The sequence below is a fragment of the Rhopilema esculentum genome, chromosome 2 (assembly GCF_057945365.1).
Source record: "Rhopilema esculentum isolate cy_ngs chromosome 2, ASM5794536v1, whole genome shotgun sequence".
Lineage (NCBI taxonomy): Eukaryota > Metazoa > Cnidaria > Scyphozoa > Rhizostomeae > Rhizostomatidae > Rhopilema > Rhopilema esculentum.
This window is the reverse complement of record NC_142816.1, coordinates 6,519,631-6,546,463: the sequence shown is the minus strand read 5'-3', so window position 1 is coordinate 6,546,463 and position 26,833 is coordinate 6,519,631. Positions and strand designations below refer to the sequence as shown.

The 26,833-nt window shown below is 36.5% G+C and overlaps 1 protein-coding gene across 1 annotated transcript; it reads left to right on the top strand.

Annotated features, from left to right (window-relative positions):
• Positions 1–619: 619 nt before the first annotated feature.
• Positions 620–26,833, top strand: LOC135695413 (uncharacterized). Its single transcript, XM_089109436.1, has 29 exons — positions 620–807; positions 1,678–1,788; positions 2,166–2,227; positions 3,305–3,356; positions 3,536–3,667; positions 3,825–3,896; positions 4,463–4,527; positions 5,770–5,802; positions 6,209–6,299; positions 6,968–7,050; positions 7,505–7,582; positions 7,989–8,080; positions 8,553–8,692; positions 9,329–9,439; positions 13,272–13,557; positions 14,549–14,840; positions 15,144–15,196; positions 17,413–17,460; positions 17,847–17,920; positions 18,240–18,571; positions 19,226–20,535; positions 21,160–21,274; positions 21,526–21,921; positions 22,057–22,169; positions 22,607–22,868; positions 23,552–23,627; positions 24,919–25,046; positions 25,446–25,525; positions 26,133–26,833. Exons 1-29 carry the CDS (start codon positions 727–729, stop codon positions 26,210–26,212), a joined length of 4,848 nt encoding a protein of 1,615 aa, XP_088965562.1. The 5' UTR covers positions 620–726; the 3' UTR covers positions 26,213–26,833.

Genomic DNA, 26,833 nt, shown 5'->3' with positions numbered 1-26,833 from the left:
AAAGTGGGAGGCCAAGGCCCCCCCGGCCCCCCTTCGTCGGAGGCCCTGTTGGATGGAGCAAAAAGAATTGATTTGGTGTGTCAAAACGTGTCATTTATTCGCTCGGTATCAAACAACAAATGGTGTCAGGAATTATATAATGTGCCAGCAAATTTTATGCGTACAAGTAAAGGGTTAGGTTTAGGGTTAGGTTTAGGGTTAGGGTCAGGTTTAGGGTAAACTAATTACGTCATCAGGCCGAGCATTATGGAAACTAGACAACTCCATCACTATCAGTCATTTTTATTTTATTTCTTTTTACTAAAATTGATAACAACGACTTAAAGCTTGAAATGTAGCAAAATACATAATAAAGAAGAAATGGCTATCTGGATTTAAATTTTAAGCACTGTTTAAATACCGATAGGCTACCGGTTTACAAAATGAAAGGAACATACAATAAAGTAACAGACATAATGTTTTTAATTAATGATCCTAGATAAATTGTTTCTAGTGTCAATGTCACCCATTTCACCAATAGGGACAACATGTTGTCGGGACCTAGAACCTCATACAAATTACTGCAGTCAATATCAGCCATTTTTGAGTCCCCTATTTGTAACCTCTATTTGAATTGAATCTCATTCTGGGACCACAGATTTGTCTTGTGACTTAGCAATGGCGGATGGAAACGATGCAAAGAAACATTGCAAATATGGTTCGATGAAAAGGCTGTTAACCTGAACGATGGATGCGACAAGAATATTAACAATAACAAGAAATATTGAGAACCTGAGCGTACCGGTTAAATCATCGACAGGCTTAAAGGTGCGCCAATCCTTTCATTCCTTTTTTCTCAGCAAGACACCGGTCCGGATAAAATAAATTGTATTCCCTTCTGAATGTTGAAACAACTACCTTCGCAGAAGCGCTTTACCTGCAAAAAGACTCTAAATTAAGAGGCAGAAAAAGTTTTTTCTGATAAGGTCTGACAAGCTGCCTGTGACGGCTGAAGTTTCCAAAGAAACCTAACTATTGCAACATGTGACGATATTTTTTTGTAACGTTGACACTTATCCTAATCTCGAATATCCTAAATGCTCGAATTTTCCCCACCAACCCAAAACCCTCCTAAACTAGCCCTTATCTTGAAAGTGAAAGGCTCTGATCCAATTTTTACAAAACAAGATTAAATTCCATGATTGATAAAGATACTAATGGAAAGTGATTCAAAAGGTGTTTTTGTTTTGTAACATTCAAAGCCCCTTCAAAGTAGCCCCTGTCTAAAGATGTACGAGACTAATACGTCCCAGGAGGGTATTTTAATGAATAATGGTAATTAGTTTATGAATCAGGTGCAAGTTATCAATCTAAACAATTTATATCAGATTATACAGAGTTTGTTTGCCTTTTGGAAAACTGGTCAAATGTGAAATAGAGCATAGCAGATACCGGGTTTGTCAACATTGTCTTGTATGTTCCACTAGATGTTGAAGGCTTTCTTTATTCTTTATTTATTGTTGGGCCATTATATTGTTGGGTGATTGCTATTGCAGACTTAAGGCAGCCTGTTCGGTGTGTTGAAGAACAATATGATAGACAGCATGTTTTATTAGTTGTCTTTGCATGAATTTACGTTTTTTTCCCAATATAACACTCAAGTATAACACAATTTCACACCTTCAATTTCATGTTCAGTATACTGCCGTGGCACTTGCAAAAACTTTGGTTTGTCTTGGTACAAATACTGGAAGCACATACATATTTGAAAATGAAACACTGAAACTGATTAAATTCATCGCAAGCAAGGTATCTTTTTGATATTTTCCTTTATAACTGATTTGAATGGAGTGACCAACCTTTAATTTGTTGTTTTTATGATTGATAAACTTCAATTGGTTTCCTGGACAAAGCAACTAAATTTACTGATAGCTATATTTTTATATTTCTATTAGTATTTGAATAACATCTTTTAAAATCCTGGCCTTTAAATCTCATATCACCCATGTATGTGTTCTTATATATTCTTATGTTCTTTTGTTTAATTATGTGTAATTATTTCAATATATTCCAGTTTCTTTTCAACTAAGAGCAATTGATTCATAGAACGTGTGAATAATAGATTTTTATCATTTTATAATTTAAAATTCTTTGAAACTTATCTATATTGATTATTAAATTCGAAGGGAGGAAGCATTCAAATTCTCAAATTTTCAAAAGATGAAAAACTTTTAGCCATTGTTGACAGGTGAGCTTAGGTTTATTCATTGTGAAATCGATCATTTTAATAGTTATATAGATATTAACATTGGCCAAAAACATTATTTTCTATTACGTGGAATTAAAAAAGGAAAAAAGCTCGTAAGTGCTATTGTAGTTATTGCACATGAAGGCCAAGGGTGCCTCAACTGCAACCTTTCTCGACACATATTTTTAGCCCTTGTAGTTTTCAGTTATTAATTCTGATAGCCATAAATGAAACATTACTGTCTTTATCATGGTTTTAGTAGCCAAAGTTATAAATCTTGAAGGCTCCTTATCTTTTGAATAGTTAGACCTATAGGGTTTAGGTGCACTAGCACTTGAAACATGAAAATATAGTGACAAACGTTTTAAAAACAAATCAGAAGTATAACAGACCACAGATATCGTAGAACCTGGAACCTTAACCTGACAGCGTGTGTACAGTTTGCTCGACAATGGGGACTCTGCAGGGGGACCAGTGGCTGCAGTAACTGCAGCTGTCTTTTGTTTGTTGCCTGTGGCTCCTGTTCTCAAGCATCCTTCTCATGCTGACGGAACATCCAATGTGAAACGGGTTCTAGTAGTTATCAGTAATTAATAGTAGTTGTAGGTGTCGGTAATTGCTTCATTTAACTGTTACCTGTTATATGTTTTGTTATATTAATGGCCACAGGGTAGCCATTTTCTTTTGCTCCCTGTGGTCTCATCCCTGTAGTGTTGTACGCTTTGTAAAGTAATTAGGAAGTATAGTAAAATGTAGTTGTAAGCATGTATTGTAAAAAGAAGTGCCAATCTACTATGTAACATTTCTAGTGCACTGAGCATAATTCGTTCTTGCTGAATTTGTCAACTTCTGCATTATCTCTCAAAGGTTCTGTTGTCCTGCCTTGCAGCAGGAGAAACTCATACAACCGAAATGACCCTGCTATTTGTCCAAGTGGAAAATGCTTGCCTTGATCTTTGGGTTTGACAAAGATAATCCCATTTAACTTTGATAAAAGTGTGTCTATACTTGTATTGTCCTTGCTTCCCAAATATTTATTTGCATATTGTATAAATAAAGAATACAAATTTTTTTCAGCATTGGCATTGTCACCTGCCTAGAAGTAAATGAGGAGAAATGTGAAATTTCTGTAAGTTGTATATTCTTTATAAAGTGACATTGTATTTGTACTTTAAGTGATAAATTTTGCTGTCATTAATTAACTTGAATTGGTCTCAACATCTGATTTTTATTTGGCATTTAAAATATTGTTTTTGCTTTTGATCCACTATCCTTCAACTTTTATTTGATGCATAAATATTGAAATAGGTTGTCAAGGAAATTGAGGATCACAAAGGAGCAAAAATCACATGCCTGTGCTGGGATGATGACAGTGCAAGATTGTTTGTTGGTGATGAAAGAGGAATAGTTACAGCTTTTATTGTTGCTGCATTCAAAATGGTAGGTTTAGTCAAAGCTTAATACATACAAGTTTTCATATGATATACACCTAGTCATTGTCATTGTTGGCTTTTTTATTTTTATTTTTGTTTTTGTATGTGGTGCTTAATACCTTTATTTTCAGAACAATTATTTTGTTTTGGTGATTTTCTTCCAGCCAGCAGGGAAATTCTTGTCCAAGAGTTCCATTGAGGTTGTTGTTAAAGGAGAGTCTCCAATAGTTCAATTGGTAAGTTTGATTCTCCATCTCAGAGCTTTGTACACAAAAAAATGAAGTTTTGAATAATAAAATGATGATATCTAGCCAAGTGATGTAATGGTACTTGCATTTTGGGAGAGGCAAATAGTCAAAATTTCCCTACCAATTTACTGGACTAGATATCATCTTCAAAGAAATCAGCATAAAAGAAGTCTAAATGCTTCTGACCTATTTGAATTTCCAAAATTTAGGGTGGGTACTTGTTGACTTTACCCCTATCAGGTCACTGCCCTCTGGTTCAATCTTGTGTCTAAGTTTCACAATGATGACAAGAAAACTGTCAGATTTGACCAAATTCAAATGCAAACCATTAAAAGTTACATTTGTTGTCTGAGATCTTTAATTAAAGTCAAACTAAACCATATCACATTTGAAAATATGCTAGACAATGCTGCCCCCATTCAAGCTATCATTGTTTTCATGCCTTAATTTTAGTATTCCTTCACAGTAATCTGACGTTGTGGCCCTTACATAGAGGATGTAAATGTATTATTGACTATGAGGTGTTGACTTGCGTTTCTGGTTTTTTTCTCTAGGATTATTCAAAGCTGAAACTTTTGGTTTCAACCACAAACAGAACGCTCCTTTGCCTCACTGACAAGTAATGTTCTTGCTCAAAATTTCTGTTAATTTTGTTTGTTTGCCAGTTGACATATTTTTATTGTTGCTTGTGGTATGCTCACAGAAATATTTCTCTAGAAGTAAATTAAGGCTACTTGTAAATCCTGAGAAAACAAACTACTGTTTATTTATTCCCCCACCCAAAACATTGAATGCTAAAGCGTTTGTCCTCGAAATAGGGGAGCGTCTCAAGCAAGCAGATGAGATTAATTATCTTGGCATTAAAATTGATCCTAAACTATCCTGGGAAAGCACATTGACAAAATAAATAAGGAAATTGTCAAATATGCATCCATATTTGCAAAACTGAAGACGGCCGGGAAACACTATATGATTCTTTTGTGTATTAGAAATAAGCTACTGCATTGAGGCCTATGGCCTGACTAAAAAGAAATACTTTAAAGATTTGCAAACGATGCAAAATAGAATGGTAAGGATCTTGCTCTCTAAATACTACCGTTTTTCAACTGATGCCCTACACAAGAAATCAAAGTTCCTAAAACTACGAGATCTGTATGACTTAAAAATTCTCCAGCTAATGCATGAAATAGAATATAATTATGACAATGTGTCATAAGCTCTATGTAACCTTATTAAAAAATAGCTGTAGACATATGAAACCGGGAAAATAAATAATTTAAGAAAAGTAAACCGAATAAGGGTTGAGGTGATAAAATGGTACAAAATAAAGGAGCACAAACTATGGAATAATCTCCCAAGGCCTATAAAAGATGCTAAAGAGAAAGAATTGTAACCTTGTCACTCAAAGAACAAATGCTGTCAAAATATCAGAGTTATGAAAGGAGAGAAAAATGAAATGTAATCCACATGCTATTTTGTCGTTCCAGTTTATTAATTATATAGCCAACCTTGTTTCTGTTATTGAATTACTGTTATGCTTTCATTTTCTAATTATACTTTTTGTTAACGGCCCAAGCTAGATATTTTCATACTTTTCTTTGGTCGTGTATACTACAGTTTTAATATAGTACTTATCTTCTATAGTATACGAATAAAATTGAATTGAATTGAATTGAATTGAATTTGACAGGGAGCAGCACAAAAGGCTATACCTTTTATTGTGGAATCCAATGTCAATTTCGTTCAATGATTTTTCGTTTGTTGTTTTGATATCTTAACCTATGTGGGTGTTTTGTTATGTTAAGTCATAGTAAAAAAAGAAATAAATCCGAAACACTAACGTATTCAATATCTCTTGCAGATCAAAATATCAACAAATTGGGTCAAAACCAAGGTTTGTAAAAGCACACTATTCATTTTTCTTGACCTTCCGTTAACAAAAGAAAAAACTGGAAAAGAAAGTTCCACGAAACTGATTTATGGATTTTTAAAATATAAAGGAAGTGACGAGAACAACAGACTTTGTTAAGATTGGCGTATTAAGGCACTTGTGCTCATACAAACTTTCGCAATCTTGCAAATAGGAAAATTGTTGTGACTGCTGTGTAGGTTGAGAACTTCAAACGTATGAAAGACAATTCAGTGATAAATTGGCGGAAAAGCAGAGATTTCTGCAAAGAAACCTTGATAAAATGCTGCGAAATCTTGGCGATAAATAAGGGTACAGAAGGTTTTGTTTCAATTTAGAGAATTCCTCAAGCGGCTCACCGTTTCCTTCATTTTTTGCCTTCACGTTCCAGAGATGGAAAGTTTGGATCGTGCTTTCTACAATATGTGAACGGAGAATTTCCTGTAATTTACGCAGCCCGGCCTGGATCAAGGTTGTGGGAGGTATGCCAATCTTTTTATCAACATATATAGTTCGCTTCCTTCATATTTCACATTCTGATTTATGCTACATAGGAAAAAGGATGTAAATTACGTTCACTCCTTAAGGGTTGTTTCAATGGAACTAATTCCTCGATGTCGTAATTTTGTTTCGCCTGACAATAATGTGGTGCACCCAATGTATAGCAGTTGAATTAGCAGTTGGCTGTTAGATTTTTAATTCGTTAGATTAAGATTTGATCACTTTAGAAAAAATTATAAAAAGACAGCATATTTTCAATAATAATCTAACATAACTTAAGGTAACTAAATCCTGTCATCCGAGTGTCAGTAAAAAGCCATTGTATTTCGTTAGCCGTTATTAAATTAAAAATTAATCTTAATTTGTATCTTTGATGTGCTCAGAAACTCTTAGGGAATCCTAATATGACGTAATATGACAATCACAAATGACTATTTGTGACTTGGAAAAGTGGCTCCAGATGTTTAATTTGATTTATTTCTAAGCGACATCTTACCATGTGGGCACTGAAGCAAAAGAAGCGGACAAATGTCTTGCTTATTAATGTCACCTTCCCCCTGTCTACGACATATTTTTTCATCTCTCAACTTTTTGCAACTTTAACACTGTTTTTGTTGACATAAACGCAGACTTCCACACATCCCAACAGGTTGACTTTCATGGACAAGTTCTAGCAACACATCAGTTCAAATATCTTCTTGCCGTGCCACCGAAGAAGATTCATGGTTTACGGTAATAGCCTTGACTCTTTGAAATTATGCAGCAACAATGTAGTATAATGATGCCTAGCTGTCTTTGCTTGTCTTGCTTACAAAATAATAGTTACTCTGATTTAATTGTATCAATACACTAGCCACGGCCGACCTAAAGGATGTCCTGCGTGTTTCTTGCGGAGGTGCACTGAAACCCTTTACAAGCAACCATTCACCACAGCCTCGTTCTCTTTTTACTAGATTCACGCAATTTATAACTATGGAAACACGAACGTATATGAATGCCCACCCTAAAGATAACAACCTGCTCTCTCTTCTTCATTTAAAGACTGATGCTGATAGTGGCTACATTGATTTAGTTTTTTATCAACATTTTGTTCAATTTTGGTTTAGAATTGAACGTTACCGCTTTGTGGCAATTCTGAAAGTGTTATGCCATATTATATTTATGCTTTCTTTTTTGTCTATTAAAGAGAAAACAAAGATTTTATTAGCGAAGAGAATTGGGACAAACCACAGGCTGTTCCTTTCCCGAGACTTATACCAATTTGGTGAGAAATAATTTTTTTAATTATATTTTATTATTATTTGATTTCGTGCTTTCCGTGTCGTTTTTGCGGCTTTAACTTTGAACGGTAATCTTTTCCGCTTAAGTATTCCTCAATAACTGGCCATGCAAGAAAATTCTAATCGAAGTCACGACCTCTCTGTTTGCTGTTGCCAAAGCAGTTAAATGAGAAAACAAAAAATCATGGTTCATTTGTTTGATTCTCTTGAAAATTTTCTTTGTATATTAAGTTAGCCTTACGTTGTCAGGTGATAACGAATTACAGTACTTGTTCCAGTGTTAAAATGAATTCTGTTTCAGTAGGCTCATGAATTAACCTATCTTGTAAATTTGCAAAATGTTGTGAATTCATCGAGGAAATAGTAGATATCATTGAACTGCTTTCACAGCAATCGATACGTGGTGACATGGTCTCATCTTGGCTTGTATATCTTGGACCCCAGCCTTGGAAAAATTGCTGGATGGTATGACGAAATCAAAGGTAAGCTTGCTTAGCCGGTGTTTTCAAACTAGGAAACATTTCTTAGCCTTTTCCAAGGCCATCTGGTCTGTCACTGTTATCATGAAAGTCTTTTGACACCCTATTAGCCGAGTTCGGCATGTCTTCTGGCTGCAAAGTTGCTGTTGTTATTTATTAGTTACAGAATTCGTAACAGAAATCATACTTATTAACAGAATTTCGACCTGTTTCTTAATCCAGTCCAGTTCTTCATCGTAATTTCGGACCATAATTCAGTCCAGTTCTTCATCGTAATTTCGGACCATAATTCTGAAGTGATAAAACTTTCTTTGTCCAGTGAAAGGGCCTTGATATATTTCAATTTTTTGAAAATTCAGATTGACTGAAACTCTCAATGTTGGGAAAGAGGGGCGGATATATCTTTGTTCCAAACTTTACTTAAATCTTTTAACACCCATTAGAGTACTTATTGACTATAACAATACATTTTTAGGTATTAAAGACATTTCTTGCAACCAAGAAAATATTTACATTATTTGTAATGATGGTCAAGTGTTTGAAGTTGCATACTTATCCGTGAAAGATTGTCTCAAAAACCTCATCGATATTAGCGAACACACACAAGCAGCTAAGGTGAGCGACTAAGCTAATGATAATTTGTTGTTATGCTTGATTGAATGTGGGGAGGGAGTGATTGATTGATACGGGATGATTTATTGATCCTGTTTGATTGACTGATGCCGGATGATTGTTGGGTCCCTGATGATTGATTGAGCGACTGATCTAATGAATTATTTGTTGTTTTGCTTGATTGATTATATGATTCGATTGATTGATTGGGGATGATTGAGTGATTGATTGATTGATTGATTGATTGATTGAATGATTGATTGATTGATTGATTGATTGATTGATTGATTGATTGATTGATTGATTGGGACTGAAGATATATGATCGACTATGCTGATTTATTTGATTGTGATTGGTTTGGTAGTATTAACACCATTTGATAGAAAAAACATTAGGGCCAAACTGGTAGTAAAACTGTATCTGAATTTGTACTTGATGTGATTAAATGATTCGATGTGTTTAATTTAATTGACTGGTCACCCTGATATGTGTGCATGTAAATAGACCTGAGTCGCAAATTATATAAACGAGAATATTTTTGCCAAAGCGATTTTCCCTCTCAAACTTCGTATAGACGTCAAGTACCTCCGCTGGTCTTCAAAACAGATTACCTTAATGGTCCTTGTTTGGATTTGACAGGTGGCTTTACACTCTCGGGATGAAATATTAAAGAACGTTGAAAGTTTCTTAAGCATTGACTTTGAAGCCGTTCAAGAAAAGATTCAGGAGTCAGACGAGTCTGCAGCCAAGGTTAGTCCGTCATGTTCGTAATTTGCAAAGAAATAAATTCATCTTGCGTTGCGATGTTTTTTAGGAAGAGCAGTGACGTGAAGTGGTGGATATCATGGTATTACGTGTTAAGCCGTATTCTTTGTTAGTGTTTACAACTGGCAGGTTTTTTCCTTGGAAGCCTGGATTTCTCTCTGATTGCTTGAAACTTGGTTGCTGTGAAATGTTGGCCATTCTACTACTTACAGCTCTACTTCAGTTTTAACTCACGTTAAATGCGAAAGCTCGGAAATGAACTGCAATGGGTATCAGTTGAAACTGCTAGATGCTTTTAGGAAGGGGCTTGCATTATCTTACCTCAAATATTCCATTACTGCAAGACCCTTTATAATCCTGCTGACCTTTTATTTTGTAAGACCAAGGAATTGACCTTATTCAACAGAGTTAGCCTTCAGTTACGAGATTATGTTGACTCACCGCGTGAATAATGGCTACATCGTGTCTTATCTTTCGCCATGGTCTGGGCGTTAGCTTCAAATCCTATTTCCTTTAACTGTTTCTCAGAATCCTAGAGTTCGTGATAGTAGACAGATTAATGATATCCTCGAATCCATTTGGATTTGAAGTGTTTAGACTGGACTTTATCCGCACGATCAAACATGCGCTTAGTTAAGCTACACTGATAAAATTTTTTCTCAAGAAGCGTCTGATGAAGAGTCGGAACCTCAAAAAGTTCAATTGATGTGACTTGATTTTTTTAGCGAGTCAGTGGTTTAGCAAAAGATTAACCGGCTTCGGCGTATCACAGAGGGCATCAATACCAGGGGGCATCAACATCACTAATACGGATCAGGGGCAGATTCTTTTTGCGCCCCTCTCTCCCTGCACCTCTACCTCCCTGCACCTCTACCTCCCTGCACCTCTACCTCCCTGCACCCCTCCCTTCCTTCTCGTAAGGTATTTATGGTCCCTGTCCCTGGGACTTGCTTGTACAGAGCTTCAGCTCCTCTAAGACGAAAAATCCAAAGCAATTTCTGAGCCCAATATTCCCCCAATGGGATTATCAGCTATAAGCTTTCCAATCGGCTTTGTGTTTATTTAGGATATACTATTTTTGTATTTTGCAACCTAAAACTGTTAGTTTTTTCAAAACATGCGTTGACTCTTCCAAGATCTTTTGGAAGGATTTCTAGATTCATTCTTCTTCCTCTTACGCATGTTATTGTGAGTGTTCTTGGTTCTAATATCATTCCCATGCTTTGCATTTTATTCAGATACTGGAAGGGTAGTATGTATGCATCAGCTAGAAATTGCAAACTATGAAAGATCAGTCATTATTAAAATATTCCAATCAAACAAGCTTTGTGTAATTCTATTCATAATTCATCAATGGAAGCCAATACCTGCAAAACCTTCGTGAATCTTCAGTTGCAATCAATGAAAAATTCATAAAACTTGGACATTCACGCTTCGGGCGTTCTAATTTAAAAAGCTTTTAAGAGACCTGTCTTTTTCTTTTTCATTGTGCCTTTTCCACTTTATTTAAATTTTTAGAACACGTTTACCCTTTAGTTGCGCAGAACCTTCAAAATGATTTGATTTTCAATTTGTTATGAAATCATCACGAGTTATCATGAATTTGCATTATGAACTCCCAGCATAAGGAGTTTTTCATGGGAATTCGTTTCAATGCTGTTTCTTTTTGCTCAGATGCATAATCATATTTGATATATTGACAGCTCAACAACATATATTGCAGATTTCTTGTAATAAATCATAAAATTAGATTATGGTTTTGCACTTTCGTGAATTTCTGTAGTTTCCTAGGATGCTTAGAAATCAATTGTTGAGGTTTTCTTTTAAATATGCAAACAATCTTTTGGTGGTACAAAACTTGAAAATGGCTTTGAAAAAAGCAAACATTAAGTAAACTAAAGCTTTTCGCCTGACACTCTTCAGAGTTTAAAACGTCAGAACATAGACCGAAAAATCTACGCTAGGAAATATATATACATATATAGGCCAATCAGAAAACTCGAGCACATGACTGTTGAGGTAGACCAGACAGTGCCGCTTGCGTATAGATAATGTTACCAATGGAATGTTGGAATGTTACCAATGGAATACCAACAGAATGTTGCTTCTAATACTGGGCGGTTGTTTTATTCTATCCTCCAATCTTTGGGAAGTGCGTCCTACGTAGCCAGAATATATTTCCTAGCGTAGAGTTTTCGATCTATGTTCTGACGTTTTAAACTCTGAAGAGTGTCAGGCGAAAAGCTTTTAGTTTACTAAATGTTTGCTTTTTTCAAAGCCATTTTCAGGTTGTCTTTTATTTAACACCCAAATGTGCTTTTAAATTTCTCTTTAAAAAGTTATAATCTTTTTGAAGTTGAGTTTTTGATAAGTATTTCTCACTTTTTGAAAGAATAAATTCACTCCCACCGGCATTTCTCTCATGAGAGGGGGGAGGGGGCGGGGTTCCATTTAAAATGTGCTTTTAGGATTACTTTTCATATGCTCCGTATTGTTTGTCCTGATTGAAATCAGTCCGCTCTGCATGGGGTAAGGATCGTACCGGATAACTCTAAGACTGGATCGAGCTACTTCTCTCGGGGCGCCTATTGCAGCCTATATGCACCATCTAGAGAGCCTGATTGAGACTGGAGTGCCGCAGAAAGTTGCACATCACAGAAAGTCGCACTATATGCGGGAGGGAGTATTGAACGCTAGAAACTAAGGATGTTGCAGAGGTGCTATCCCTGCACCTTTATCTACTAGATAGATATTTAATCGACTGAACCGTACGGTGGATGAATTCAAAGAATAAAACGTTTTACGGGCCAGTCGATAAAGTCCATTTGCAGATAAGAATAGGAAGGGGTCAGTGTTGGTATGCTGTAATTTCTCTTGTATATCATTTTAAAGGGAAGGATGACGCAGAAAGAATGCCACAGTCTATATTTACGAATGCTTTCAGGATCCTAGCTTTTTATTGATGTGTTTTTACTGTATCCTAAGCATGTGCCTCGGCGCAGATGGTTTTAGAACTGAATAAGATAAATAATATACCATTAAGAAACGTTTTGATTTGCAAATTTTGTTGATGTAATGACTATACAAATGCTAATATTGGGATATTGTTGCTGCTATGTAGTTTGCCTTTGTGGGAATGCTTTGTGCAGATATTGGGGACCTGTGGATGATGGCTGTGATGTTGTTATTATAACCTGGCCTTGTTTAAAAGCAAAAGCAGCAGGGAATTTTCTTGTCGTACAAACTCCTTCAGACACATTGAGTGGAAAACACTGCGAGAAATAGGGCACGGGGTCAAAACGTGTGGATGGAACAACGCTGGCAAATAGTTGTCACTGTATCGGATCAGAGTTTTGCGTGGACCAAGCGATTAGTTTTTCATACAGCAAATCAACAACGTTTGTAATTGAATACCTTGGAATCTTATTTGCTAAAGTTATTGCCAACCACTGACGATAAGGTATATCTCTTTGATGCCAATCTATCAGAAAAGCTGTGGCTATTGAACGATGTAATCGTGCGTGAAAACGGCTATCGGGTGCCGTCGAGTCCCTAGGGAATAAACTTGCATGCGCTAGTTGTCAGTAAGCTGCGGCACCAAGGTCTGTTTGACATACATCCGCGCACTAAAATTAAAAGCTGACATTCTTCATAATTGTTAATTTTAAAAGTTTTTGGGATCACATCCTTCTGTTTCCATTGCAAAGGCGTGTGGCTTGTGTATATGGCTGATAAATTCATTTAGGTAGCGCTCCAGAGCTTTATAATCGTTTGGTATGTTATTGTATTGTAACGATATTTACTGATATTACCACAGGAGGAGCTGCACAATGCTTTAGAAGACTTTATACGGCAACTACATGCAAGACATTTCGAAGTGCGAGCCGAGATTCAAGAGCGATTAAACCGAATACCCATTGTCGATGAATCGTGGACACCTTGTGATTCTGGTGTCGAGGACAACGATGACGTAAAATCGAACCAGAGTGAGGTTATCAGCGAGACGAGCAGCAGATTGAGTTTGACGCGTCTGCCTCATGTTGATGTGGACAGGGTTTTGAGGAAGGCGACCCGCGCGGTGGTGAACAAAGTACTTTCATCAGGTATGTTTCTTAAGGCATTCGATTTTGTTTAGAGAAAGCGTTTGCTGTACCGAGATCCTACGGCAAAAGGAATAGTCTTCCAACTTCTCAAGTCCGAATAAATTCCATACTTCATACTAAAAGTTTCAATATGGTTAAGACGGCGATTTAAGCGGAGTTTTTGAGCATTACTCTCAGTAGAAAAAATGTTCTGATTGTTCATCATTCAAGTATGAATCAATACTTTATGAAACAACTAGGTTTAATTCACACACAGCTCCTAGCTGGAATCTTACATCTCATCAGTTGCTAAACGACCCTCTCAAGAACCGGGCTTTCTTACCCGTTCGCGCAAATGATTTATATCTTATCTCGATCCGTTACGCCGTTTTAACTCTCAAATCTGCCGACATCTAGAGTATGGTTCTCGTATATAGCAAGAGCTTTCTCCCTAACATAAGGTCCTGTCCAAATCATGTTTCTTTCTCACAAAAAACGTACAAATTTTGTTCGGCTCATCGTCGTTGTTTGTGTTCGGGTTTTATTTTCTACCGATATTTGCTTCGTTGAGCTGAGTTCCTTCATCCAAGAGCATCTGCTCTACAGTAAAAGCACTCACTCATCTCTAAAATGTCATCATTTTTGCCCATATATCAACCAATCTGTAAAACTGAATTTGCGTATATAGAGGTATTTCATAATGCCTTTTCGGGTTTTGTTTTCCAACTTAAAAAATTTTATAAGAAAGATTTAAGACATGACCACTTTGAAACTGTTTTTCAGGTAGCGATCTTCACTGTTATAGGGCTGCTCGGTTTTGGAACTCGTTAAATTCTAATCCGCCATCCTTACAGTTCTAGAAATTCATGTTTTTCTTTCCCATCCTTTGCTTAAAACCGCTAGATTATAAGGCTATCTGTGTGTTAATACCCGATTGATTATTTATTATCAAAATGTTTCATTTGCAAGTTAATCCAATCCATGTACAAATCAATTCATTGTTTGGTCACAGGGTTTATGAAAAAAGCCTTAAATGAAGTACTAGACGAAGATTTGCCACGTTCTTTGAGGACACGGAATAAAACAAGTAATTTGGTAACGAGGCAGTCTCCTGTGCAGGTGGATGGAAACAAAAGCTTGTTAGAGGAGGAAAGTCCGCTGAGCACAAGTGAAGGATTACATCAAACAGAAGCGGATACAGAAGGGAAAACAGAAGAAGCAGTTATAGACATGGGAAACACAGAGATGAAAATGTTTCAGGCTGCCATGGACGATGAGAATTCGCCAATTACTCAAGATAAAAGGTTTGATTCTTCACTGATTGCATCAATCTTTTCTCTGTTGCGTTTTGCAACGATATGATTTAAGGTGATAGATTGTTTAATAAAGAAGTAAATGATTTTCCTTTTTTATATTTCTAGTAAAACTTAAACCTGACGTCTTCGAATTGGAATAAAAAAGTCTCAATTTTATTGCAATTTTATTTCAACCTTCGATACGTACCTGCTCTTGAGCACTGTACGATTTCCTTTAGAACAGTATGATGCCAAACATTTGCGTTTGTTGATATATATCCAACATTATTTATATTATTAACCCATTTACAGACCAAATGGATCAAACAACAGAAGAAGAAGAAAGGCGAAAATAGTAACTGTTGGTAAGCGAAATATGTTTGTGTCTTGCTCAGCATAACTTTCATTTGATGACACCTTTAGAGCATTAGAATTTAGCTCCCTTTTTCTCGCTGCTTACGATTATCTAGATACCTTTTGAAATGGGACACCTTTAGAGCATCAGAATTTAGCTCCCTTTTTTCGCTGCTTACGATTATCCAGATACCTTTTGGAATGGGACATCTTTAGAGCATTAGAATTTAGCTCCCTTTTTCTCGCTGCTTACGATTATCCAGATACCTTTTGGAATGGGACACCTTTAGAGCATCAGAATTTAGCTCCCTTTTTCTCGCTGCTTACGATTATCCAGATACCTTTTGGAATGGGACATCTTTAGAGCATCAGAATTTAGCTCCCTTTTTCTCGCTGCTTACGATTATCCAGATACCTTTTGAAATGGGACACCTTTAGAGCATCAGAATTTAGCTCCCTTTTTCTCGCTGCTTACGATTATCCAGATACCTTTTGGAATGGGACATCTTTAGAGCATTAGAATTTAGCTCCCTTTTTCTCGCTGCTTACGATTATCTAGATACCTTTTGAAATGGGACACCTTTAGAGCATCAGAATTTAGCTCCCTTTTTCTCGCTGCTTACGATTATCCAGATACCTTTTGGAATGGGACATCTTTAGAGCATCAGAATTTAGCTCCCTTTTTCTCGCTGCTTACGATTATCTAGATACCTTTTGAAATGGGACACCTTTAGAGCATCAGAATTTAGCTCCCTTTTTCTCGCTGCTTACGATTATCTAGATACCTTTTGAAATGGGACACCTTTAGAGCATCAGAATTTAGCTCCCTTTTTCTCGCTGCTTACGATTATCTAGATACCTTTTGAAATGGGACACCTTTAGAGCATCAGAATTTAGCTCCCTTTTTCTCGCTGCTTACGATTATCCAGATACCTTTTGGAATGGGACATCTTTAGAGCATTAGAATTTAGCTCCCTTTTTCTCGCTGCTTACGATTATCTAGATACCTTTTGAAATGGGACACCTTTAGAGCATCAGAATTTAGCTCCCTTTTTCTCGCTGCTTACGATTATCCAGATACCTTTTGGAATGGGACATCTTTAGAGCATCAGAATTTAGCTCCCTTTTTCTCGCTGCTTACGATTATCTAGATACCTTTCGAAATGGGACACCTTTAGAGCATCAGAATTTAGCTCCCTTTTCTCGCTGCTTACGATTATCCAGATACCTTTTGGAATGGGACATCTTTAGAGCATCAGAATTTAGCTCCCTTTTCTCGCTGCTTACGATTATCCAGATACCTTTTGGAATGGGACATCTTTAGAGCATCAGAATTTAGCTCCCTTTTTCTCGCTGCTTACGATTATCCAGATACCTTTTGGAATGGGACATCTTTAGAGCATCAGAATTTAGCTCCCTTTTCTCGCTGCTTACGATTATCCAGATACCTTTTGGAATGGGACATCTTTAGAGCATCAGAATTTAGCTCCCTTTTTCTCGCTGCTTACGATTATCCAGATACCTTTTGGAATGGGACATCTTTAGAGCATCAGAATTTAGCTCCCTTTTTCTCGCTGCTTACGATTATCTAGATACCTTTTGAAATGGGACACCTTTAGAGCATCAGAATTTAGCTCCCTTTTTCTCGCTGCTTACGATTATCTAGATACCTTTTGAAATGGGACACCTTTAGAGCATCAGAATTTAGCTCCCTTTTTCTCGCTGCTTACGATTATCTAGATACCTTTTGAAATGGGACACCTTTAGAGCATCAGAATTTAGCTCCCTTTTTCTCGCTGCTTACGATTATCTAGATACCTTTCGAAATGGGACACCTTTAGAGCATCAGAATTTAGCTCCCTTTTTCTCGCTGCTTACGATTATCCAGATACCTTTCGAAATGGGATACCTTCAGAGTAATCTGATGCTTTTCTGCATTTGTAGCTGTTATCATTATTTAATTTTGTTGTCAATCACCATTGTTAAACCCAATGAATTTGTCGTATGAGCAGCTCGTGAATTACGTCAAATTTGCATTATGAAGGAATCTCTGGTTAACAACATGAATTACGATAGGAAAGCTGAATTTATGTAAACTTTTTTGTCGCATTTCATCTCACACTTCATTAATGCAAGAGCTTCTGCAAAGAGATTACTTTGTGGGCTTTTTTAAAACTTGAATCTAGCCCCGGTTTTCCACATTTGTACCTTTCCTTATCTTTTCTAGATTTTGCATCACCGGAAAAAGATGACATTTTCAAAATTGCAACGCATGGTGAGATCTTCAGTTATTAAGCATGATTTGAGACTTGTAAATCCATAAAATTATTAACTACATAATGAAATGGAAATAAAACGAAAGCAAATTTTCTTTGGCATTTGGACGAGGCGGTTCAGGCCGTGCCATTGAGCTTTTCGGGTCTAGCTGTCTCATTCACCCCTTCAAATGACAAGATGTTTATTATGAGTTTATATATAAGTGGGACATCCATATTCTAAGCAATCTCTATCAAGCATTGTGTTTCAATCTTGGAACATCTCTGTGTTACTTTTTATGTATAAGGGTCTTTGGCTTAATCCAACCCTTTCCCGCACCATGTTTACACAATATATACTTCTAATGATAATGTAAGTCTAACATTTTATCTATGTTTCTTTCAGAAACTGTGAATAAATCACATGCCCGCCGGTTGCTGTCCTCTGATTCTGCAAACTCTTACTCACCTCTTGCAGACGTACGTATCACTGTTTGCCATTATCAGTTAACTTTCTATTTTCAGCCATTTCTTGCAAATATGTTACTTTTTTAACAAATCAAGATCTTGTTTCTCAACTTTTCGCATAATTTTAATTACAGTATGAAATTCTTATAAGCTTCGTTTTGGAAATTTTTAATCACACAATACGATTGTTGTGCCATGCTAGAAATTAATCATCTTTGATCTTTGATGTGATTAAAAAGCCATTTACCCAACATCCTAATTGCAGTCATGATTATATGACTTTTGTGTCATACAGTATGTATTTATCATATTAAACCTTGTGTTTATGTAGATAAAACGACTATCTTCTGCACCGCATGATGTGAGAAGTTTAGATTTTGACGTTGAGTCAGCAGAGAAAAGCACCCAGATTCCGGCGCAGGAGTCAACTGAAATGGCTGAACCGCATCCCTTTTCCCGCGAGAATATAATGGAAAAAGCAAAGAAGCTTGTTCGCAAAGTTATGCAGCCTGGAGTCCCAGTTCCGTTTGATGTGAAAACTGAAAACAACAAAGCATCAGATGAAACAATTGTGGCAGGCCGTGATCATCTCAACTGCTTGTTGGTTTCAGAGGATGCAATGAAAATCATACCAAAGTTTGTTGATGTCACTGCTGTGTGCCGGTGAGTATCATGGAAGTTTCGATGCTATATTGCTTAGTCATCCAAAAAATAATCATTAAAGCCTTATCATCTTGCAGTGGGGCATAAAAAGGGGAATCTCCTATAGAAGCATTAAACATGTTTCATCCACAAATATCTCAAATAAGGCAAAAAGTAAAAAGGTCACTGAAAGGTCACAAAAAGTAAAAAGGTGGGGCAATCATGATCCAGTGGTGGGGCAATGAAAGGTGCTTGTGGGGAATTTCCCTTCCAATTTATATATTGAAAAATGCCCTGATAGTGGAGCACTTCGTTATGCACTTGAATGTCTTCTCCAAGGTCTTTGTGTCAAAATCATACACTCCACGTTTTAAAAAGAAATTGTCGTCTAAATTCATAGTCTCGAGTTTTCGATATTCTGCTGCCTTTATAACCAGGTCAGATTGACTTAACTGTATCACATAGATGGTTCTTTAAGTCTCTTTCGTCAATATTCTTTAAGCTTCTTTCTTTACTGCATTTAGTAAGATTAAACCATTTCTGGCATGAAATGGCCGCACATCGATATTTTGACTTTTATTAGCAAATTTACGTCATGAAAATATCAGCCCTGGTCTAAGGGTTTTTAGCTTACCATTTTGGTAATGTTTTTCTCTTGTTTTATTTGGTTTGTAGGAACAAATTACGGGATTCGCGTGTCTTGTTCAACTCAAAAACTGTCAAGAAAATACTTCAAGACTGGGCTGAAAAACTAAATGACACCGTGAAGGAGTTTTCTTACGCAATGGCTGAAAATATAAAAAAGAAGAACACAAAACATATTCTGACGAAATCAGACACTGAGTTTCTCCTTATGCGGACACGTGAAGAATTCTTCCAGAATTTAGGTGCTGCGTTTAGTGAAGTTTCTAATTTAGCTGTTCTTTGTTATGAGGCAGGAATTTTCCCTACCTCTTGTTCAGATCTTGAAACCCTGGAAGCGAGTTTAATCGAAAATGAGACTACTTTTGAGGAAATCAGGAAAAAGGTGAACGAGATTCTAAACCAGGATGATAGTAAAATACAACGACCCGATGTTGACAAGGAATTAAAGAAGGATAAAGAGTCGGATAAAGTTACTTTATTGTCACTTGCAAAAAGCAGTGATGAGAAACAGTTGGATAAACTGTTTTTTATAAGTGACGAGGAAGTTAAAAATTATTCGGGAGATGACGATAATTCAAATCTCTTGCAAGAAAATTCAGATGATACAAGTCAAATGTTTGATAAACAGATCGGTGGTCCGTTATTAGAAGATTTTGACCAAGATGCTTTGCCGGAAGCTTCGCATGACTCGATATATGATAACAGTCAAGGACAAGTTTTGTCAGTCGAGGCGCTCGAAAATCCTTTTGAAACTAGAAATAAATTTGACACGGGCCATTTGCACGATGCACCATCAGTCGTTGAAAAGAACCGGAATAGTGGGACTGTTCAACAGGATGAGCCAAGTCATTTAGAACCAGGGTCTCCTGACGGCGACCGCCAGTTCTCAGAAGGAGCCAAAAATACACAAGAAAAATCGATCAAGCCGAAATTAAGCGATGACGCTTTTGAAACACAGCAAAATTCAAAAGGCAATAAGGCTCACGTTTGCTTTGAATCAAATGAACCCCATTCCGGTTTGTCGTCGTCGTCAAAGAATCAAATTATACACAATCAAGAGACGGAGCTAGCAAAATCAATTCCGCGGACATCAAGTTTCAGGGACTACGTTGAAATAGCTGTTCCGAGAAAAATCCATTTTTTCGATGAAGAGTTAGAATGGATTTTATGCACCTCTGAAAATCCATCAACGTGTGAAAGTTGTCGCGAAGATTTTTGTCGTGCGTGTTTTGTGCTACGGTATTCTCCTTTGTTGGACTTGACTAAAATCCGGACTGTTTTAAACTGGAAACAAGGATGTAGATGGAGAACCTGGATTGCCTATCTAATTCATCTTGAAGGTGGGTCTTTGGATTTTTACATAACAATTACTGAGTTTTCGTGTTGCTGAATTGGTGTTTGTCAGCTCGAACAGAATTTTAAATACAGGGAGCTCCTCCTTTCCAGAAAACACCCTCGTAAAGAAACCTATAACTTTGCTTTTCAGTCCGCTATTTAGCCGCTGCCCTCGCTTTGGCCACAAGCAGCGCAGTGTTTGTTTAAAGGGGCAGTGTATTCACCAATGATCATTCTGAAATTTGTGACCCTGTGAAGGCCTTCCTATAGCATGTTTTTAGGTTATCTTTGTGTTTAATACCCACTGTATCATGATGTCATTACTATGTCTCTAAACTTTCTGGCTAGCGTGACGTCTATGAAAAGGTAACCAATCAGAATGAAACTTCTTTGTTAGCAGAGACTATGTCCAATTATGTTTTGAATGCATGTTAATATCAATACAAATTGAGTAGAATTAGAGATCACTTTTTGGATAGCAGAACCTCCGTCCTTTCATTCTCTTAACAGTGGCAAATATAATTTTTATGTATTTTAATTCCAACTTTGATTTGATAAATTTTTTAAAGTTAACGAAAAAGTATGAAAGACTTGCTTCTACCCAGCTGTCTTTTGTTTTCGTGTTTCAGATACGGTTCCTCCGCAAGAATTGAAATCTGCCATTGCTGATGAAGATTTCGGAAAAACTGCTCGAATGATGCATGATTCTACAAGTATTGAACAGTTTCTTTCTTGCGTCAGGGGGTAAGTTTGAAAGTTGCTTTGGTACTATGAAAATATGATCATCATCTAGAGGCCTTTCTATTTAAAAAGAACTTCTAGAACGAAGGTGCATTTGAAGCAAGGGAAATTGATGTGTTACTAAGAACTTTTCACAGCTTTGGATAAAAACATACTCAGTTTCTAGCTGAATCTAAGACCTTTTGCTTTTTGAATTAAAAATTATCACAAATTTCTTTTTAAGTTTTTTAAGTTATTTGTTTGGTTCTTGCCAGATTGCTACCATCATCTGCTGGCCTCGTTTTTGATATATGTACCGAAAAGCACATTAATCCATGGGAGGTTTGCTTGATATACATGATGAATCCAAACGACGTTGGAGTCTCAAAAGACTTCCTTGGTTATGTAAACACCATCAAAAGGATGAGGCCCTCTTCGAATGCTTTGGATGACACCACTGTTGCGATGACGCTACTTTACTGCGCTCTTAAAGAAACCAGTGCAAAAAGCAACATCAAACTGCGTTACTGTGACTGCGGAGTCGCGCGGGAAGGTTCTCATTGGTTACCCTGGAAGGAGAAAGGCTTTATTGATAACGTCTTAATGAATGCTGTGAATTCAAATGATTGTGGAATAGTTTGTCGGATGTTCGAGCTATGTCGAAAATATGGGTGAGTTTGAGAACCATTCAGAATGCATTATATTTTGTGTAGACTAGAATTGTACTTTTCAATTTATGACATCTTTTTGCCACGAAACTTTATACGTAAAGACTAACTTTCATACTTACATACTTTATCTTTCAGGTACTGGGTTGGTTGCATCAAAGTGCTCCGTCATCTTGGACAACACAAGCAAGTGTTTGAAGTCATGAGCCAGCTGGGAGACTTTCGGCTTTTGGACGATTACGTCAAAGCCGGTAATTTATCTGTAAAACCTCACATAATTGCTTGTCGTCACTTGTTGACATTTGTGAAGACTGAATAAGTATTTTGCATTCGTTATCTCATTATAACACTTAATTTATCTTAGAGATTTTTCTTCGCAAATTGATGAAAACAAGCGAATAATCATGCATGCCATTATCTCTCTCAACTCAGTTTTATTCGCACCTGGATAATAATTTTCAATAACATAGTTATTAAAGATCGCAGTGACTAAATGACTACAGGCTCTTGTTTTTATAACGTTTTGAAATATATATTGTTTGTAATTGTAAATCTTAGAAAGACTGAAAAAATGTCCCAGCAGTTTGTTATAATGTATTAATTGCATGTTTGTCGCGAATTTGTTGGTATTTAAAAATCTTAAATCATCCCAAAAGCTTATTATTGATTATATTCTGTTTTCCAACAGAGACATTCAGCATACAAGATGATGACCTTAAGCACCTTTGCAATTTGAAGTACCACATAAGAGACGGTCCACACAAATGCAGACCAGCTGTTCCGGATTTTACACGAACCATAACTGATGAATCACTTGCAAGGCTTCTTGTAAGGGAACTGGGCCCTAAAGAAGCACTAAAGATGTTGAAATATTTTAAAGAAGAATTTGTTCCTTCAAATCAATTTTATTACGCATGTTTGCAGATATCCGAAAAAGAGCTGGAGCAAAGGTAATTAATATGACTCTTTTGTTCCCTTAGAGGAAAAATTTGTCATGTCATGATCCACTTTTTTATGTCGATGTCAAGCTTTGATCTTGAAACATTCAAGAGCAGATTTTCTCATCAGAAAGCATGCAACTGGAATTTGTGAAAGCATTTGGAGTTTTTTAATGAGTTCGACTCGTCAATTTGCAGGCAAAATTACACGAATCGTGACAAAAGCAGTTCATTTTAAAGCGTATACATATGATTTACCATTAACAAGCTTTTACATATGATGTTGAGAATTATTTCGTTGTTAGTTTATTTTGCAATAAAATTCATGAACAAAACCACCCAGCGACATCATCATGCACAAATCTTAACTTATTTTGAATCGAATACTTCTACGAATTTAAGTTTCACAATTTTCTTTTCATCTTGAAATCTCTTTCTCTCTGATTTTTCTGGGTATAAATTTGATCCTTTCAAACTTCTCTGCCTTTTATATTTATGAACTGTTAAACTGTCGATGGAAATTAACGTCTATGAATGAGAAAAGTAATTTCACTTGAGGTCAAAGCAGCAGCAAAAACATGTTGATAAATATGAAAATGTTTTGAAATTAGAAGTATTTTCAAACAGTTTCTCGTTATTTCCTTTCACATTTGTTTTGTCTTTGTGAGAATTCATTCGATATTGTTAATTTTTAGGCAACTTATATTGAAAATGATGGAAAGCCTGAATAGCCTTTCTTTCAACGAAAACAAATCGATGCTTCAAACACAGGTTTGTCTTCTGCTGATACTTTTTTATAAAGACATTTCCATAAATATCGGCAAAAGACCAAGTGCAAATCTCGCCGTCAGGGCCAGGCCATCATGTGCACGTATACACATGTATCGAAGTGTCTGAAGCTACAGTCGTGTACGAATTGCATGCCTGTACACTATACACTGAAGTTTACAGTTGTCCTTTTATGAAGAATGTTGCCCTTTAGTCTTTTAGAAGAAAACGATTCCTGTAGTTTAAAGCTTGATCCTTATCACTTGCTATGTTGTGACAATATTGTTTACAAACCATATTGATATATTGCCATGTGATTTAAGAACCTAATTCTCATCTCTGTTGAGAGCAATTCCACGGAAAAACTTCCCTTGTATTTTTGCCCACACACTGAGACCAGTGGCATAGCGTGATTTTGTCACGTGGGTATCCTCTTTTACAGAATAGGGTTTGGATAAGTGGGGCTTGGTGGGCCTGGACGTGTCTGGATGAGGCTTGGTAGTCCTGAATGGGGCTGGGTGTGTCTGGGTGGAACAATTTTTGGTAGAAGAATTTAAAAGACTGTAAATTTAGTGATCGACGTAAATAGGAAGACCAATATCCCACACCTTCATACAAAGGACTGCGAACAAAAGGCCTCAGAATGTTGTAAATAGAATAGCCCAGTGCTCTTGATTACATTGAATAACTCAAAGGAAATGCTTCAAACCTTTTGCATTTTTTATATTTAGTGACAAAGTAGAAACAGAACGGGTCCCTTACCGTTAATCAAGAGGTTTTAAAGCAGCAGGAAAATTGGGCCTGTCTACAATGACACACAACTAAGTGTAGTATGCGAATGATAGCCTTTTGATTAATGGAAATAGCATTACGCTTATCAATTCTGTATTCGTAACCGAACTCTATTTGATTTGAATTTGTTTATCTTTGACGTAAGCTTCACAGATCTCAGTTAAAAAATGTTGCAGAAAATAACGTAAAATACAGTTCCACTTTATCCGTGTTCTCATGACTGCTCTTTATTTCGATCTGTCTATTCTGCATCATTGAAAAGTGTTTTTTTCTATAGGTCTTGAAAATACAAATTGATATTATTATTTAATGGTTACAAGACAACTCCAGAGTTTCTGTAGTTTATAGTGATAAACATTTTCAGGGTAAAAAGCCAGGCAACGAGAAAATAAATTTCATCCACAGCAATCCGACGTGTATTTTTCCTTGTTTGAACTTTCAAATCTGTTTTTATTTGTAATCATGTTTCATGGATAGTTTGCAAATCCTTTTCTTGCTACAGATCGAGGAATTGAAGAACAGAGAACTCAGTGGTGATTTGCCCAGTGATGAGGCATTGGTTATGGAAGATTTGTATTCAACGGATTTGCAAAGCTCTAACCATTGGGGAGTCAGCTTAAATATCTCGAGGTCAGTACGACTAAACAAATTATTTTCTGCTTCAAATGCTGCTATCCTACCTTCTGGTCTGATAGGTTTGCCACTGTGGACATATAGTTTTTCTAGAAATCTGTTGCTTATCTTGATTTTTCTTTCTCATAATAGCTTCCTTAGAACTACATGCTAGAACTACAACTAAAGATATACAAGACCAGTACTGACCTACTGGTCTACGTTCTTTATTAATGGATAGCATCGATGGATAAACTTACAGTTACCCTTTTGCCCGCGCTCTCAGCTGATTTCGTCTCTTTTGAATCATTCGTATCGTTAAACTACTAATTTCTATATTCCAATCTCAAACCGTGTCATGTAACCATGAATTTACCCTTTTCTCTTTCTGAAGGTCCTCTAACCTTTTTATTTTAGTTCGCATTGCCCAAGCTGCACCCTACCACTGTGTATTCATGGAGCATCTACTAATGCTGGTTTGGTTGTTTTCGACTGTGGTAAGTTCTTTGACTTGATCATATCGCCTTGAAGTATCATTCGAAATGATAATCACCAACCCACAGTGTTGTATTTCTTTGCCTAAAAGCTGTTTGTCGTGTTCGTTGTCGGAACTTCACTTATATTCTTTACTCCTTTACTTATTAAAACTTCACTGTTTAAGTTACATGAAACACACATTTCTTACAACTCAAGCAAAAATCCTGTCCTAGTTTCATACAAGTCCTATTTTAAAGGAGAAATCGAAAGCTTTAAATTAACCCTTGTGCAAGATGTTCTTTTAGCACTAACTCTGTTATTTCTTTGACAAGGATTCGCAAGTTTTCATGATATTTTACGACTCATATTCTCTGTGCCTAGAGTAGTTTACATTTAGGCCGGGAAAGGACAGTTCATCAGCTCAATGGAGGTAGAACTTAATGCCAAAACCCCCTGTCCCCCACGCCATGCCAAGTATCTTTGCACTCTCGCATTAGTTTACGGCATTATCTTCCTATGTTAACCCTACGTCCAGCTCTCTACTTTGCTTTCATTTGAAAGTTACTTTCCACTTCTGATTGATAGCTTCTATTCGATTTTCCTCATCACTTACCATCTTTGTTTTAGGCCACACGTTCCACAAGCAATGTATTCCTGAAGAATCTTGCATCATATGTTACTATAAACTTGACAAGTTTATCCAATAGTTATTATTTTATTTCAGTCTAAGAATTTTTCTTCTTGACTTTAGTTAAGGCATAATTTTAAATTCAAATGTAATATATACAAGTTCTCAAGAAGACACAACATGACATTCAAACAGAAGATGTGTGGATCATTTATGCTATGGTTTTGCGGAAAGATTTCCTTAAAGAATTGCCTGTCGGCAAAAAGCAACGCTTGCATTTTAAAATAACAGTTGTTTATATAACAGCGACGTTTCGTCTCTAATTTTTTTACTTTAAATGCTTTCAGCAATCGTGTTACATGCTGAGGCGGGTCACTTTGAACTCGTCAATCCTCTACGATTCATTTAAGTGAAAATCTCAAATTACACATAATGATTCGATCAGGTTAAACTGACCTGCCTCACCATAGAATAGCATGACATCGCCCGACGGAGGAGCATGCCAGTTACATCTGTTGAGCGTTCTGTCTGCTGACAGCGCATATTTTTTGCTACCGCTGACCATTATGCGTACAACTATTAAGCAGATCCTACAGATATTTGCCTGTCGTATCTGTAATCATTGTTTTCATTGTAAGCAAGATTCGTTAATTGAATTTCAAACTTTTAATAATTTTGCCATTTTTCATATTAAAAGTCA